General features: G+C 41.3%; 1 protein-coding gene across 3 annotated transcripts in view; it reads left to right on the plus strand.

Annotated features, from left to right (window-relative positions):
- Positions 1–62: 62 nt before the first annotated feature.
- Positions 63–16,806, plus strand: part of LOC139476067 (PHD finger protein 3-like) — a 42,908-nt gene continuing 26,164 nt past the window's right edge. Inside the window, exons 1-10 of one of the 3 annotated variants that reach the window (XM_071259309.1) lie at positions 63–204; positions 3,957–4,159; positions 4,589–4,852; positions 7,222–7,565; positions 9,471–9,699; positions 10,081–11,295; positions 12,350–12,406; positions 13,236–13,863; positions 14,383–14,494; positions 16,279–16,400. In XM_071259309.1, coding sequence (XP_071115410.1) covers positions 3,974–4,159; positions 4,589–4,852; positions 7,222–7,565; positions 9,471–9,699; positions 10,081–11,295; positions 12,350–12,406; positions 13,236–13,863; positions 14,383–14,494; positions 16,279–16,400 — 3,157 coding nt within the window. In that variant the 5' untranslated portion in view covers positions 63–204; positions 3,957–3,973. The remainder of the gene's footprint in view (positions 205–3,956; positions 4,160–4,588; positions 4,853–7,221; positions 7,566–9,470; positions 9,700–10,080; positions 11,296–12,349; positions 12,407–13,235; positions 13,864–14,382; positions 14,495–16,278; positions 16,401–16,806) is intronic. The other 2 variants (XM_071259324.1, XM_071259317.1) reach the window with 2 other exon arrangements.

The following is a 16,806-nucleotide window of genomic DNA, read 5'->3' on the forward strand; positions in this document are numbered from 1 at the left end:
CATGACTGACGCACAGCAGACGCTCTCTTGAAATTAGTTGTAGGAAAATACAACAAGTCTTTATCATGGCGGCGGAGTCGCTGTGAAAACGTGTAGAAGTGAGTTTCCAAACATTCAAGGATCTTGTCGAAAACACTTGCCTTATTAACCTGACAGTTGCATGCATATCTAATCGGAAATTTGGCAACTTATGGTATGTATAAGGTGAGTATGATGATCTTGAAATGAAAAAAATACTCGCCAGAATACAGGAAATGGATCAAAAATGTAAATCTTAATCTTTGCAATGTTGATCAAGTCCATGAATGCTTAAGGTGGGCAATTCGTTTACATCACATAGTTTTGTCGGTCAGTTTCAAGTTGCACTTGCATCAAGTACTTGAGCTTCGTGCAGATTCATGCAAGCCACCTCGTAAGAAGAGTAGGTTCCCCTGAATTTAAGGCCAATTAGTTATCTTGTACATTCACATTTTCTTTACACCCGACCGGCATAGAATCAGAATTGCAGATCATTTCAATAATATTATTTATTGAATAAGTCCTCTTGTTAATATTCACTGATGTTAATATATTTATTTGGTATTGGGTTTGATCTTTACACAGACACTATGTTTAGACAAGCAGAGGTCACAGAGTATGTTGAAATCCCTGCATTACATGACCATCCATGGTAACAAAGGCATACTGTAGGTCGGCTATGAAAGCTATTGTTATTTTTTCTACAACAAGTGTCATTTGACACAGTCTTGTTTATGCAATCTAACCTTTTTCCTTAAGTACCACTACCAGAGCTTCCATGATGTGTACCAAGATGCGGTTAGCTCCTATTAAACAATTACTTGTTCCATACACTCCAAACATCTAACATTGACCGCACCATCTCACCAATGACACGGAGGTTTAAGGCTATATAGACAGAGATCACAAGATCAGATAATCTCGATATTATAGTTATGTTGTGTATAACGTTGTGTCCAGGTTGGCCACACCTGATGTGACAATATAAACAATATATCTTACATCAATCCTCCTGAGGCAAGGGAGTTAACTGTGAAAGCCAATTTCCACCCTTGCCGAACTAGGCTGGAATTTTTGGGCTTGATCGTAGTGCCAACAGTGGCTATTGTGAGTTATGTCCCGCCTATTGACCAATCAGATTCCACCTATTAGAGGTGCATTTGCTTGAAATAAAATGGCGTAGAGTGAAGACAATCTGATCAATAAACAAGATCTATTTGTAATAAATCTGATCTTACCTCACGAAGTGCATCAATTCATGTGAGTACCTTGTCTAAAAACATGAAAAGATTTTGAAATATCTGTTGATGCTAAGTTGTCGGTACACATGGTTTGTAAATCATGCAATCAGCTGAAATCTGCATGCCAGTTTATGAACAGAATGTCAATTTTGTTAAACGGTTTTGATTAGACTGTACATAGACTCATTAGCCCAGCCAAAATATAACTAAATTCCAGCCTAGGTTGGAAACTGGACTTTTATAGTCATTTACTCCTTTGACTTACTTTGGGCTTTCATCCCAAATCAATCTGACATGCCGTGATATAACTGGAATACTGTTCGAAGTGGTGTTATCCCCTACTCAATCACTTACTATTTCTTACTTTCTAATACAACTCATCATGTTCCCATTATTTGCTATGAAATGAAATTATTATAAAATGGTGAACTATTTTGGCAATAACAGTCAATCCTCAATAAGCTTGTTAGAGGATCACTTGACTCTTGTTAAAGGTTCACTATTCACTCATGTTTAAGGATCACTAGACTCAGACCTCAAAGGTGGACAACTGGCTTTTAATTTTTTGTTTTGGTTACATTCTCCTGACTGGTTTTCATGTCGAGAGGATGTTATGTTTAATATATGAACATGATATAGCAAGGCCACTACTGCCCATGGCGGGGCGGGCATGAAGAAAACATTGGCGAAGTTAACTTGGGAACATTGATCAACTCAAAAAATACTAAACTTAGTCTTGGGATTAATTATGAAATGTAGGTATGAAGGGTTGCATCAGTAATGTTAACAAAGTTTTGATCAAGCATTCTGTGATTTTCGTATACTATTTTGACTTGTATCACAAACAAATTATTTAACCTGAGCATTGCCAACAAATGAAAACAATGACTTTGTGTTGTATGTCTGTCCTAGAAGTTACAACTGTCTGTTTTCACAGATGTTAGTATCAAGCTATGAAACAAAAATGGGATCCAAATCAATCTCTGTCATCATATCCACTCAATGGGTTCGAATCCGGGTTTCGCCCCGATTATGTTTCTAGGTTTGTCAGCACCATACCCGTGCTCATGGGTTTCACTGAAGTGGTAAACGTCTGAGACCTGCATCACTTAGGGGCTTTCCTCCCCCATGAACATGATGAAGTTGATTCGCTGTGATATAACTGGAATAATGTTAAAAGCGAGGTTAAACCCAACTCGATCACTCACTCACTCACTCATATCCACTCAAAATATCACCTTGATTTGACTATTTTTTTCTTCAGAATGTCATGAAATTTGTTACTTTTCTAGTAAGCCGTAGTGCTCGAAACACGTACCACTTTTCGAATATTAAAAACGTTGACCTTGGTTTGACCTTGCACTTGCACCATGCTCCAATATCCTCCAAAAATGCATTTCCTCACACCATGAACATTATTTCCTGAGACCTGAACCAATGAAGCTGAAACCTCACATGTTCTTGTTCCCACCACTGATAACACCTGAATTAATTCAGTAGGTTTGCATCTGATACTTTTTAAAAGCCGCATATTTCATCAATTCAGGGACCTTTCATATTAATCTACCTGACATCATATTTGTACGCTTATTATTAACTGAACTCCCTATAGCAGCAAAACAGGATCAGGTTGTCAGGCTCGCTGACGTGGTTGATGCATGTCATCGATCCCAATAGCATTGATCAATGCTCATTTTGTCAATCACTGGATTGTCTGGTCCAGAGTCGATTATTTACAGACTGTCGTCATATAGCTGGAATATTGCTGAGTTCGGCATTAAATAACAAAGAAAGAAAGAAAGAAACAGTAAATAAGTGCTAAATCTAAAACCAATAGTCCCAGATAACTATGCCATCCATCCAAGAGAATTTTTAGTGATCGAAAACTGGACTTGAAAAGTTACTTCCTGCTTTTTTTAGTGATTGCTTTGAAATACATTAACGCTCCAAACATCAGTAAAAATAGCAGCTTTAGATTGTGGCACCCACAATTCTAAGATTGTAATAAATCCATTTTGAATTGTGGATGTTCTCTGTATTGTTATTGAATATAGTCACAGAAATGTGATAGTTGAATCAAGAATTTATTGTGAAGTGGTAACAACTAATGACAATACCTCAACAGTGTATTATATAAGATAAATGCTAAATACCCTTTTTATTTATTATGTTGTGTCAATCATCATTCCCACGCAATGAAAAATGTGACAAAATACACTAGCCAGCTGTGAAATTTGAATTTCAGTTGTTACACAGATTTACTAGCCTTCGTCCTACGGTTTAGCGTAGCTATCAGACCCTGTATGTTTAGTAATTCTTTTGTTATTAACATGATTAGTATATAAAACAATTGAGTAGCAATACTGTCAGCAACCTTTTTACCCAGGTGAACTTCAGTGCTGTAGCACTATGTTTGCCTCCATAACCTATATTTCTAGTTTTTATCAGCGTTAACAAGAGCATGCTCATTAAAATCAGATCTGTTACTCAGATACGATACCTCTCAATTAAAAATGTGTTGGCTCTTGAGCCAATAAGACGTTAGCTTTCTAAGATTATTTGGCTTCATTTTCTTTGCCACCTTGATTTGGAAATTTGGATTTTTGAAATTGATTTCAGATTGAAAGATGTGATTTTAATGACATTGTAACCAGAGAAAATGACCTTGAGAAATGATTGATACATTCTTCTTCCTAGAATCCTGAGACCGTGAAATGTCCGGGACACGACCAGAAACTGAGGCCACTACAAGTTCAGTGACGGGTGGTTCTGGCGGGGGAGGGGAGTCAACCAAGAAAGACAACTCTGTAGCTGCCTGCACATCGGTGGCCACTAATACTGAAGATGTAGGTGCCAGCGAGGGGGATCAGTGGAATCTGGATACATTACTCCCAGGAGAGGTGAGATGAATGGCAGAGTGTGTTTCCTATCTTAAATATCGTATGTATTATGCTAGCTGATAAAAGTTTCAGTGATTAGTGATATCATTTGATGATTATGATGTCATTGTAACCAATGACATCACAATGTTCTCAAACAAACAATATCTCTGGTAATAGCCAACACATGTTGCCTAGTTGTGTAAGCTGCCTCGATTCGCTATCGCGGGAGTCGTATCCCCAAGTGTTTTTTGGTTTGTCTGCACAATACCTGGGATCTTGGGTTTCACCAAAGTGGTAAATGTCTGAGACCTGCATCACATAAAGCTTTCCTCCTATACTAAGCTGATGTGGCATGATATAACTGGAATACTGCTCAAAGCAGTGTTAAACCCAAATCACTCACTCACTCATAATGCCTCACTCACTCACTCATAATGCTCCTTGCAGGACAAGAACCCATTTGTTGGTCTGTCAGATGAACAGCTCGGTCAGCTTGAAGATGTACTCTCCAGTGAGGAGGTGAAGAAGCTCCTACAGACTACAGACCTTGAAACCCTTGAACACAGTCTAATATCCAACATGGCCGCTGAGGGGTCTAGCGCACCGGTACACAAGGGGGACACATTAAACTCATCTGATGACTCACTCAAGCTGGACCTATTTGGCGGACAGAACGTCATTGACGAGGCCTCTGCTCATCAGCTAATAAGGGTAAATAAACAGTTGTCATCATGATGATCATAACTCCTGCAGCATGTGTAGTCGGGGCTGGAAATCACTGACTCAAGAAAACTGTGGCCTACTGAACAAAAACAATATGATGCGCGTCCAAAACTGTTGATATGTAACTTGCTGTAAACACACAATGCCATTTAGAAAGTAGTCAAATGTCACATTTGGGATAACACTTTCTTAGTAAAGTACGGATTCTAGTACTTTTGGGGTTTAGTCCCATCCGGGATTCGAACCCACACTGCCAGAGTGAGGCACCTAATCCTCAGCACACAAAGTGCCTCACTCCGGCCGTATGGGCTCGAATCCTGGATGGGACTCAACCCAAAAAGTACTAGAATCTGAGCTATCCCAGATTTGACATTTGTTATAACTTGCTGTAGTTCAGAATCATGTCTAAGATTAGGGGCAGCTGGGTAGCCTAGTGATTGGCTTGCTACACAGAGTATTGGTTTCCAATCTCATTAAAATCAGATCTTAGTTTTCACTACCGCTTAACAAAGATCTGAGGACATCCCATTACAGGTCACTTCAGAACGACCTTTCGCAAATTTTGACCGACCAATGAAAAGACTCACCAAAAATCAAATTTAGCCAATCAGAAGGCAGCTTTTTCGATCTTTACGACACTAGTTTCAAACTGGCGACAATGCTTCGAAACATAATTTGACGTATTCTCGATTAAAACAATTAAAACTGATAAGAAGAACATTCTGGAATGGCTTTTGGATGGCCTAGATTGTATGGATATAATCATAAAACCTGTAACTGTTGTTTGGAATACCTCGTATTAAATATTTCATGGTTGCATGATTAGAAAACACATTTCGACTGTCACTTTCATGATCTAGTAAGCGACGCTCTGATTGGTTGGATGAAAGGTCGTTCTGACGTGACCCTAATGGGATGTCCTCATATCTTTGTTTAACATAGCGAGAACTAAGATTTGATTTTAAGAGATTGATTGGTTTCGATCCCCACGTGGATTAATGTGTGAGTCCATCACAGTGATATTGCAGAAGAAAAAGTAGCATTAAACCAGAAGTAATATCACCAAACCTAATTTATAGACATAGGCATGGAAATATAGTTTGAAGTTCTACTGCACTGGATAAGAAATACATGTACGGGTAACTTTCATATTAACATGATGTGTGCATGATAGTCAAATGTGAAAAAATAGTCCCCCTGAACATTTACATAATTTGTGCTGAGTAGGGGTTTCTTGATTTACTGATGTATGTGTAATCAATGCATATTTTAATTTTTGTATCAATTTTGAAAAGTAATGTTTTTTAAATTTTGCTGTAACCTGGTATGATAACTACTTGGTCTGGTGTGAATTTTCTGCCTTAACTAATCACAAACAAAACACAAACTGGTTAGTGGCAGCAGCCTCTTGTAAGGGGGAAGCATGGGAAAGATTAAACATGGAGAAGACGCCACAAAACTGTCGCAAATTAAGTATTGTGATACACATCAAATCTTGACACAGTAGCTTGCATCTTCCCGAGGCAAGGGAGTTAACTGACTGTAAAAGTCCAGTTTCCACTCTTGTCGATTTAGATGGAATTTCTGGGCTTGTCCCTTCTATATATTGTAATATAATGACTCTTACATTGCGAAGTGCATCAAATCATGTGAGCACCTTAATAAAAAAACATGAAAAGATTTGGAAAATGTCTGTCGACCTTGTTGACAGCATGTTGACACCAGTGGCTTTGACGAATTATGTCCCTTCTATGTCCCTTCTATGGACCAATCAAATTCCACCTTTAATATTATTACTTACATTTGCTTCAAATAAAATGAAGTTGCCCAGTGAAGACGATCTGATTGAGAATCAAGATCTTTGTTTTTTGTGATAAAACTGGTCTAAGTGCATCAAATTATGTGACCACATTGATCACCAACATGAAAAGATAAGGAAATATCTGTTGAGGCTAAGTTGTCAGTACACATGCTTTGCAAAACCTGCATTCAGCCTAAATCTGCATGGCAGTTTAAGAACCGGATATCGATTTCGTTAAGCAAATTTGATTGGACTACATAGACTTATGAATCCAGCCAAACTATAACTCTATAATTCCAGCCTAGTTCTGCAAGGGTGGAGACTGGACTCAGATGGTCCGTTAACTCCCTTGCCTCGGGAAGATGAGTAACTCGAGATGTATTGATGTGCGAGGGTGGTGTATTGACATGATTTTTTCTAAGGTTTTAGAAGATTAGGTTCGTACTGTGTTAGGTTACATATATTCACGGCGATGTTCAGATGTCTGATGAGACCCTGTCCAAGTGAATACCTGTAATGCTGTACAACCACATAAAACATGGTATTCCCTTGACAGGATAGTGTCCGGGAACACGAACTAGCGGTAGTAGCTGCCGCCTTTAACGATCATGCATATGCTTGTCAACCACCCAAACCACAACCGTCCATCTCAAAGGTGACTGCAGCGTATACCTCCGACACGCCCCCAGAGGCAGTTTCCCCGGCAATCCCCAGCACCAGTGTCGTAGCTACATCCTCGTCCCCTCCTCCTGCAGTGCAGCATGCTGATGTGGGGGTGGGGGCAGACTTCGACAGTGATGTGGAGAAGATGGAGGATGATAGTATGGTAGAGGATGAAGTGAAAGAAGTAAAGAGGGGAAGAAAGAAGAAGACAGATGATGCTTCCCCACAGCCATCCAGGTAAGTCCGGGTACCAGCCAATCTCCCTGTGTACAATGATGTAAGTCGTCCATGTAGGGTTTACCTGGGGTATTTATTTTGTGGGTCAAGGACACTTGAAACATTTAGTTGGATCCTAGGTTAAAAATGGGTTTTCCAGAGAAGTGTTAAAAATTCATTACCATATTCTACGACAAGTGACATACGATTGTGTATGCTCAAAGGCTGTTAAGTTAGAATAGATACAGTGTTCCCGACTGAAATGAATCTACAAGTACTAGTTCTTGAAGATTGTGAAGCATTTGAGAGTATGTGGTATATTTTACATGATTACATCACATTAAAATTGATTTTAAGTGCTATCAAATTATGAAATTGCAGCAATCATTCCTAAACATGCATAGGGTCACACGCTACAAAGTGGGCCCCTCAGAGAAATGTCGGACACTGAATACTGTACTCTACCACAAGTGGTGCACATGCTTAGAGGCCGTTAGTTATAAATAGATATGGAATTCCCCAACTGATACGACTGTTACTAACGCGAATATGCTTGTCGTAAGAGGCGACTAACGGGATCAGGGAGTCAGGCTCACTGACTTGGTTGATGCATGTCATTGATCCCAATTGGGAAAGCATTTGCAAAATGCATATTTCATTTTTCTCTTATTATCTTTAGTATATATCTATACCATGTGTACCAGGCCAAACTATAGTCCAGTACTCCCCAGTAGTTCAGTAGTTCATGAAACAGGTTTCGGGGTAAGTTCCAAATGTCGGTTTGGTTTGTTGTTTTACACCACTTTTAGCAATATTTCAGCTATATGACAGCGGTCTGTAAATAATTGAGTCTGGACCAGACAATCCAGTGACTGATATCATGAGCATCGATCCATGCAATTGTGAATGATGACATGCTTCAACCCAGTCAGCGAGTCTGACCACCCGACCCTGTTAGTCACCTCTAGTTCCACATGTCACAGGTGGGAAGTGTAGTGAAGAGTGTGATGATGTATACATAGTATCCTAGATGTAGATCTCTGCTGGAGACAGGTAGGTTAGGAGATTGCTGCTAAAGACTGTTGACATATAAATTTCAGCCTCTTTATCTATGCAACGTTTGATTAAATACTAGCACCTGAACAGGGAGAATAAGTAAGTCAAAATCTATCAGTCAACTCTCTCTTCGATGGTACTACAGCTTCTAAAGTGCTATGCTAAGAGAGAGATTGCAGCTGTGAAGATTGTGAAGTTTGTGAATGTAAGCCTTGCTGCTGTCAACAGGGTGTTCCTCTTTCAAATGTTGTTGATCATATTTACCTAAAGAATATAAATGCTTTGTGACAGTTGCATAATGATGTGTTCATGTAGAAAAGTTGTGTTCTTTTCATTTTATGTATTCTCTATTGTGTCTAAAGTATTATGGTTCTCATGCCGTTGCCAGTAAGAGCTATACCCTGCAAATGTGCTTTTAGTGAGACAATTCATTACTGTTTTAGTCACATTTACTAGAAATACATTTTGTGACATTTTACTTCATGTTTTTTAAGGTTTTATTGTCAAAATGAAATATTTATATGAAAAAATGTTCAATATTCCTCCAATAACCTCACCATTTCTTAAGCACCCTGCTGAATCTCGGACTAGGGAGAAGTGTTAGCCATTGGCATGATGTGGAATAATGCATGAGACCTACATTGTTGGATGGTAGATAGTGGCAAAGTCAGTAATCAAACCATCACAATACTATTGCATTCGCTTTACTTATGTTGTAATAGTTTTCGAAAATTTGGGGTTTGCTATAAAAGTGCTTTGCTATCGCTATGCTATCGCTATGCTATTGCTATACCCTTGCTGTTCTATTTCAATAGCAAACATATCCTCCATAGTCACCTATAATATCTATGTATTTGTGGTCTGTTGTAGACGTTCCAGTCGGATCAGTGACCATGAGCAGCGAGTGAAAGCGGAACAGATACGCCAGGAGAACCGGCGCCTAGTGAAGGAGGTACTGGAGGGGAGACAGAAGGGGGGTACGCAACCCTCAGATCAGGGGGACACCACGCCCACAGACACCACGCCCACAGACACCACGCCCACAGACGCCACACCCACAGACGCCACACCCACAGACCCCATTAATGACGTCAGCAAGGTAAGGGTAAAATAAACAGCTGAACCAAGACCTTTGGTGAGAGGAGCCCATAATTTTAGGTCAAGGCAACCTTATTATAAATAAATCCCTCAGGCAGACCAGTATCAATAACGTAGGTTAAAATACTTTGCTTGTCAGAAAATGTATCATGTGTGAGGATATCTGTTTCTTCAGTATGTTGAAAATCTTAAATAAGTTCTGGTATATGTCCTTGAAATGTCATTTTGTTTCTGTTTTGAAAACGTCTGTGCTGTATAGCTGTAATTTATATTTATACAATATTTTGTCACAGATATTATTTCATAAATAGTATGAGATTTTTCATGTTTTATGTCAAATAACTACATGCAATGAAGCTGAATCCATATGTTTTCTTTGTAGCCGAGTCCAAGTCCGAAAAAGGTTACGAACGAAGATGAGGATGAAGACAAGGAAGGGGAGGAGGATTCGGTGGGAAGGGGGTCCCTTGCTGACAACCCAGCACAGAGGCGGAGGGGCAGACCACAAACACTTAGCAACAGGATCATCACACGTAGGGTTGGGCGCGGGGCAACCAACAAGACTGAAGAGAGTGAACAGGAAGGGGAACCAGTTCCTGTTACACCGGTCCGAGGCCGGGGCCGGGGGAGAGGGAGAGGCAGGGGCCGAGGAAGGGGGAGGGGGCGTGGCAGGGGTCAAAGTCACAATCAGGAAGAAACCCAAGTTGAAGAGACTAAACCAGGACGGGGTAAGAAAGGTCGAGGATCAGGCAAACCTGCAGTGGATGTTGGGGAAGAAGAAGACAAAGAAGAAGAAGGGGAAACACCCCGTAGAAGAGGAAGGAGGAAAGCGAAAGACAAAACGGAAGAAGTAACGGAGAAGGAAGACAACAACACCCCTGTCAGGGGCAAAAGAGGGAGGAAGAAAGCAGCCAAACAAGAGGAAGAAGAGTCTGTTGAAGATACAGTTAGTCCGGAAGAAAGTAAAAAAGAAGAAACTGGCGAAGAAAAAGTAAAAGTAACGAAAGGGAGGAGAGGGAGGAAGGCAGCTTTGAAGGACAGTGAGGTGCACGCTGATGTTGAAGAAGAGGTAGAGAAGGTGGAAACTCCCAAGAAAACCAGGAAGGGGAAAGGGAAGGGAAAGAAGGTGGTAGCCAAGGCAGAGGAAGTAGTTACTCCCAAAGGAAAGAGAAAAGGAACAAAAGGTGCAGCATCTAAAGGTGCTTCTCCTGCAATGAAGGAAGAAGAAAAGGCTGAGGAAGCTCCAGAGACAGAATTAGAAGAAGGGAAGGAAGAGAAACAGAATGTTGTTGATAATGTGAAGGAGGAAGAAGAGCAGAGTAAGGATGAAACTGCTAAGGAGAAGAAAGAAAAGCGAGACTCCATCAATGACGATATCAAGGAAATATTTGGAAGTGATGAGGAGGACATGCAGTCTGATGACGACGACAAGAAGGAGGCGGAGGAAGAAGGGGAAGGGGAGAAAAAGGAGGAGAAGGCTAAGAAGAAGAAGAAAAAAAAGAGGAAGGGATCCGAAGAGGTGGGAAAGGCTAAGAGGAAGAGGAGTCGTGAGGACAGCAAGGATTCTGTCAAAAGAGAAAGGCGAGACAGCAAGAAGGTGAGAGAACAATTAGTGAAGACTGGGTCCTGTTTCATAAAGTGATCATAGCAGTATGATAGCTTAACATTGATTTCTGACTGTCCTTCCTCTGATAGCTTAACGTTGACTTACGACTGTCCATCCTCTAAAAGTTTAACTTTGACTTATGACTGTCATTACTACGATAGTTTAATATTGACATGGGACTCGTGTAGCTCTATGACTTTCATTACTTTAATACTGATTTACACTACGACTGTTAAGACTGTACAACTTATGACTGGCATAGCGCTATGTCGTAACTCCACTAGTACCAACAGTATCCTTACGGTGATAGTTTAACCTTGACTTATGACTGGCTTAGTGCTAAGATTGCCTTTTTATATGGGACTTGTTTATAAAAAATCATCATGAAGTTGAAAATGACCTTTGTGTGAAATTGCTCAGTGCTGTCTTATTCTCAAGTGCTATATATTGGCTGTGTGTACATGGTCTGTCTCCCTGCTCCAGGGTAATCATAGTAATATCTTGGGTGAAGATGTCGTTCTCCAGTTTTATCGACCATACAGATAGGGACGTGCTTACTGCCTTACATCTACACCATTAAAAAAAACCCAAACACAGTAAATAGTAACAAAATGTCACCGATTTAACATATACATGTGCTTCCATGCTTTCATACTCAGATGCATCAAATCTTCAGTAGGATGCTTGGTGGAGTATGTCACTCCTGCCTCCAATATCTTCTACTCCCTTTTATCATGTATAAGGAGCAGTCTGAGCTGTTTTCCGCAGCCAAAATAAATAATTTTGCACATTGTTTCGCGGAATACATGTACAGTGGGGACTGATGGAAGAAAGTCAGGTTAGATTTGCAACATTTTCGACTTAAACTTTGTGGAGAAGTTATATCCACATAATGCAACGGTTGCAGAAAAAACACTTCTGAGAACTAAAGACATTAATGCCTGTTATGTGGAATTTGATGAAACTACTTCAAGGAAGTAAAATAAGAAAAGAAGTGTGAAGATGAATGGATTGATAAGCCATCATCATGTCCTTTTTGTTACAGAGTGAGAAAGATTCTGACGAAGAGGTAACTCCACAGAAAGTGAAGAAAGATAAAAAGGTGTGTTGTATTACATGTGTACACAGACATCGTTGTAGAAATGTTTTTGTGAAGCTGTATTGTATAGCCAGGAATAACAGTGTTTATGTATTATGTTTAGTGTCATGTCTTTAGTGTAAATGATAAGTTCTAGTGGTGTGTATCACCATGATCATAGGTGACCAGTGGTGTAAAGTGCTACAGGGGTAGCCTAGTGGTTTAAGCGTTTGCTTGTCCTGCCGAAGCCCCGGGTTCGATTCCCCACATGGGTACAATGTGTAAAGCCCATTTCTGGTGTCCCCTGCTGTGATATTGCTGGAATATTGCTAAAAGCGGTGTAAAACCATACTCACTCACTCACTCACTCACTCACTCACTCACTCACTCACTCACTCACTCACTCACTTAAGTGCTACAATTCGCTTTACGTTAGCCATGCCATAAAAGAATCTGAACAGGAATGTCTTGAGATGGAACTGGAGTATTGTAGGCAAATGACCTCTGCCCAGACCTTGTCAGTTTAGTCTTAGGTATACAAAGGAGATGTTTCTCAGAAGATTGGAGGGATCTAGATGGTTGATATACCTGGATAAGGTCAGATAAATAGGAAGGTGCTGACTTGTTGTAGCAGTGGTATGTTAAGGTCAAGATCTTGTACTTAATTCAAACTTCTACTGGGACTAACCATGGGTCCAGGTAGACCTGTGGATACCTGAGTCCTAATCAGGCCCCACCCGAACCCGAGTACCCGAGTACCCGAGTTAAACATCCCAGCCCTAGCTATCCTACTGTGAAATACAATACATTGTAATGTACTGGAACCTTGATGTCACAAATAATTTATGTTAAGGACACTAAGGGAGAAGAAGGGAAACACTCAAAGAAGAGTAGGGGATCGAAGGAGGAAGACCTTGACATTGATATGTCCGACTTTGGCCGCTACCCATCCAAGACGCCTGACAGTGGTCACAAGGCCCAGCGACGGAAGTCACACAAGCTGTCTGAGACGGAAGCATTCCTTGACCCAACAATGACCGATTTATTCAAACCCGATGCTCTCATTCGCCATGAAGGTGCTGTAAAAAAAGAAGACCTTGAAAAGAAAGATGAACTTGAAGATGGGTCAAAGGTCAAAGATGTAACTGAGGTCAAAGTTGAAGAGGTTAAGGACATTGTTGCTGAAGACGGCACAGAAGATGTTAGAAAAACTGGACCGACGGAAACAACGCCTGTGAAAGAAGAAGCTAAATCCGAACCCACAATTGAAGAGGTAAAGGTGGGTGAAAGTCCAGAGGGTACAAAGGTTCAAGGTGAAAGTTCAGTCGATCCCAGCAACAGTGTGAAGACAGAAGGGTCAGGGTCAGAAGTGAAGGTCAAGCACAGACGACGTACTGACAGTGAGAAGAGTGACAAGCAGAGAGTGAAGAAGAGAGAACGGAGGAAGAAATTGTTTGGAACAGACATCGATGGTGGAAGTGGTAAGTTCTTGAGAACGATAAAAGTCTTTTGTGTTTGCTATTTTTAGGTATATGGAGTATAGCAGTTTGCTCTAAACCAAAAGTGTTACATGTGTTTCGAAGACAAGTGAACTTAGATTTAACATACTTTGAAAAGGAAAATTTGATTATTGCATCTGTATTCCTGAAAAGAAGAACCCCTCAAACCTCAGTATTTAACTTAGAATCAATAGTATTAGCAGTGGCTTTGAAATGTAAAAGTACAGGTGAGCAATGAAACACCACTTGAAGAAACTTGACCCCATTCGTGGCTCAGTCAACAATGATGAAAGAGATGTTTTCTTTCAAATATTTCTTGCATAAGTGACATCAGCTGCTTTATTAGGAATGTTATTTTGTGATTTGATACCTCTTATTAAGTGGTGATCATTGAGTTTTGTCCAAGGTCATTTAGAAGTTTCCTTGCTGTAATAAATGGAGGCTTGTTGCAATATGGTAGAGATTCGGACAATGCTGATGAGAACAAATACTCTCTTGCAGACAGTGAAGGTGGGAACTTGAGCTATGAAGATGATGAGAATGACTCTGACTGGGATCCCAGCACTGACCCCAACACCCTCTACTGCATCTGTAAGAAGCCACATGGAAAGAGGTGAGGCATGGTGGCAGTCCCTTATACTGTAGCATCTTGTACTCAACTCCCATATGCTTATACACATATGACAGTTTGTCACGTTTAGTAATTAGGTTCCAGGTTAGAGTAGGAACAGCAACCTAGTCTTGTTGTACAGGCTGCCACTTGCTGGTTTGTCTGACCCAGTCTTGTTGTACAGACTGCCACTTGCTGGTTTGTCTGACCCAGTCTTGTTGTACAGGCTGCCACTTGCTGGTTTGTCTGACCTAGTCTTGTTGTACAGGCTACCACTTGCTGGTTTGTCTGACCCAGTCTTGTTGTACAGGCTGCCACTTGCTGGTTTGTCTGACCTAGTCTTGTACAGGCTACCACTTGCTGGTTTGTCTGACCTAGTCTTGTACAGGCTGCCACTTGTTGGTTTGTCTGACCCAGTCTTGTTGTACAGGCTACCACTTGCTGGTTTGTCTGACCTAGTCTTGTACAGGCTGTCACTTGCTGGTTTGTCTGACCCAGTCTTGTTGTACAGGCTGCCACTTGCTGGTTTGTCTGACCCAGTCTTGTTGTACAGGCTGCCACTTGCTGGTTTGTCTGACCCAGTCTTGTTGTACAGGCTGCCACTTGTTGGTTTGTCTGACCCAGTCTTGTTGTACAGGCTACCACTTGCTGGTTTGTCTGACCTAGTCTTGTTGTGCAGGCTGCCACTTGTTGGTTTGTCTGACACAGTCTTGTGCAGGCTGCCACTTGTTGGTTTGTCTGACCCAGTCTTGTTGTACAGGCTACCACTTGTTGGTTTGTCTGACCCAGTCTTGTTGTGCAGGCCGCCACTTGCTGGTTTGTCTGACCCAGTCTTGTTGTGCAGGCCGCCACTTGCTGGTTTGTCTGATCCAGTCTTGTTGTACAGGCTGCCACTTGCTGGTTTGTCTGACACAGTCTTGTTGTACAGGCTACCACTTGTTGGTTTGTCTGACCCAGTCTTGTTGTGCAGGCCGCCACTTGTTGGTTTGTCTGACCCAGTCTTGTACAGGCTACCACTTGTTGGTTTGTCTGACCCAGTCTTGTTGTACAGGCTGCCACTTGCTGGTTTGTCTGACCCAGTCTTGTTGTACAGGCTGCCACTTGCTGGTTTGTCTGACCCAGTCTTGTTGTACAGGCTGCCACTTGCTGGTTTGTCTGACCTAGTCTTGTTGTACAGGCTACCACTTGCTGGTTTGTCTGACCCAGTCTTGTTGTACAGGCTGTCACTTGCTGGTTTGTCTGACCCAGTCTTGTTGTACAGGCTACCACTTGCTGGTTTGTCTGACCCAGTCTTGTTGTACAGGCTGCCACTTGCTGGTTTGTCTGACCCAGTCTTGTTGTACAGGCTACCACTTGCTGGTTTGTCTGACCCAGTCTTGTTGTACAGGCTACCACTTGCTGGTTTGTCTGACCCAGTCTTGTTGTACAGGCTGCCACTTGCTGGTTTGTCTGACCCAGTCTTGTTGTACAGGCTACCACTTGCTGGTTTGTCTGACCTAGTCTTGTTGTACAGGCTGCCACTTACTGGTTTGTCTGACCCAGTCTTGTTGTACAGGCTACCACTTGCTGGTTTGTCTGACCCAGTCTTGTTGTACAGGCTGCCACTTGCTGGTTTGTCTGACCCAGTCTTGTACAGGCTGCCGTGATCTAGCTGGAATACTGCTGACTTTTGCATATAACAATCTTCACTAACTTACTCCACAAACTGTAGGACAAGTCAAAAACAAGTCATCCTTAGTGATACTTATTTTGAAAGAGAGAATTAATGTTGCTATGTTCTGTCCCAGGTTCATGATCTGCTGTGACATGTGTGGGGAGTGGTTCCATGGCAGCTGCGTCGGCATCAACAAGGAGCAGGGCAAGGAGATGGAGAAGAAAAACGAGGAGTACAAGTGTTCAGCTTGCATAGGTACTTGCGTTAGGTTTACAGATGGCTGCATAGGTACTTTGTTAGGTACTTGTGTTAAGTTTATAGACGCCTGCATAGGAACACTCTATGGTTGTGTTAGGTTTGAAGACGGCTGCATAGGAACAGTCTACAGTTGTGTTAGGTTTACAGACGGCTGCATAGGAACAGTCCAGAGTCATGTCAGGTTTACAGAGGGCTGCATACGAACAGTCTACAGTTCTGTCAGGTTTGCAAAAGGTTGCATAGGAACAGTACACAGTTGTGTCAGGTTTACAGACAGCACACAGTTACATTCTTTCTAATAACCGTTTCCTCATGCTGTGGGAAAGGCTTGTTTGATTACATACCTATATTTACATTGATTTAAGGAGGAATATTTACCTATTCTTTATCCTGTGTATCCTGT

Source organism: Haliotis cracherodii, unplaced genomic scaffold (genome assembly GCF_022045235.1).
Source record: "Haliotis cracherodii isolate W230 unplaced genomic scaffold, xgHalCrac1.p SCAF_1, whole genome shotgun sequence".
Taxonomy (NCBI): Eukaryota; Metazoa; Mollusca; class Gastropoda; order Lepetellida; family Haliotidae; genus Haliotis; species Haliotis cracherodii.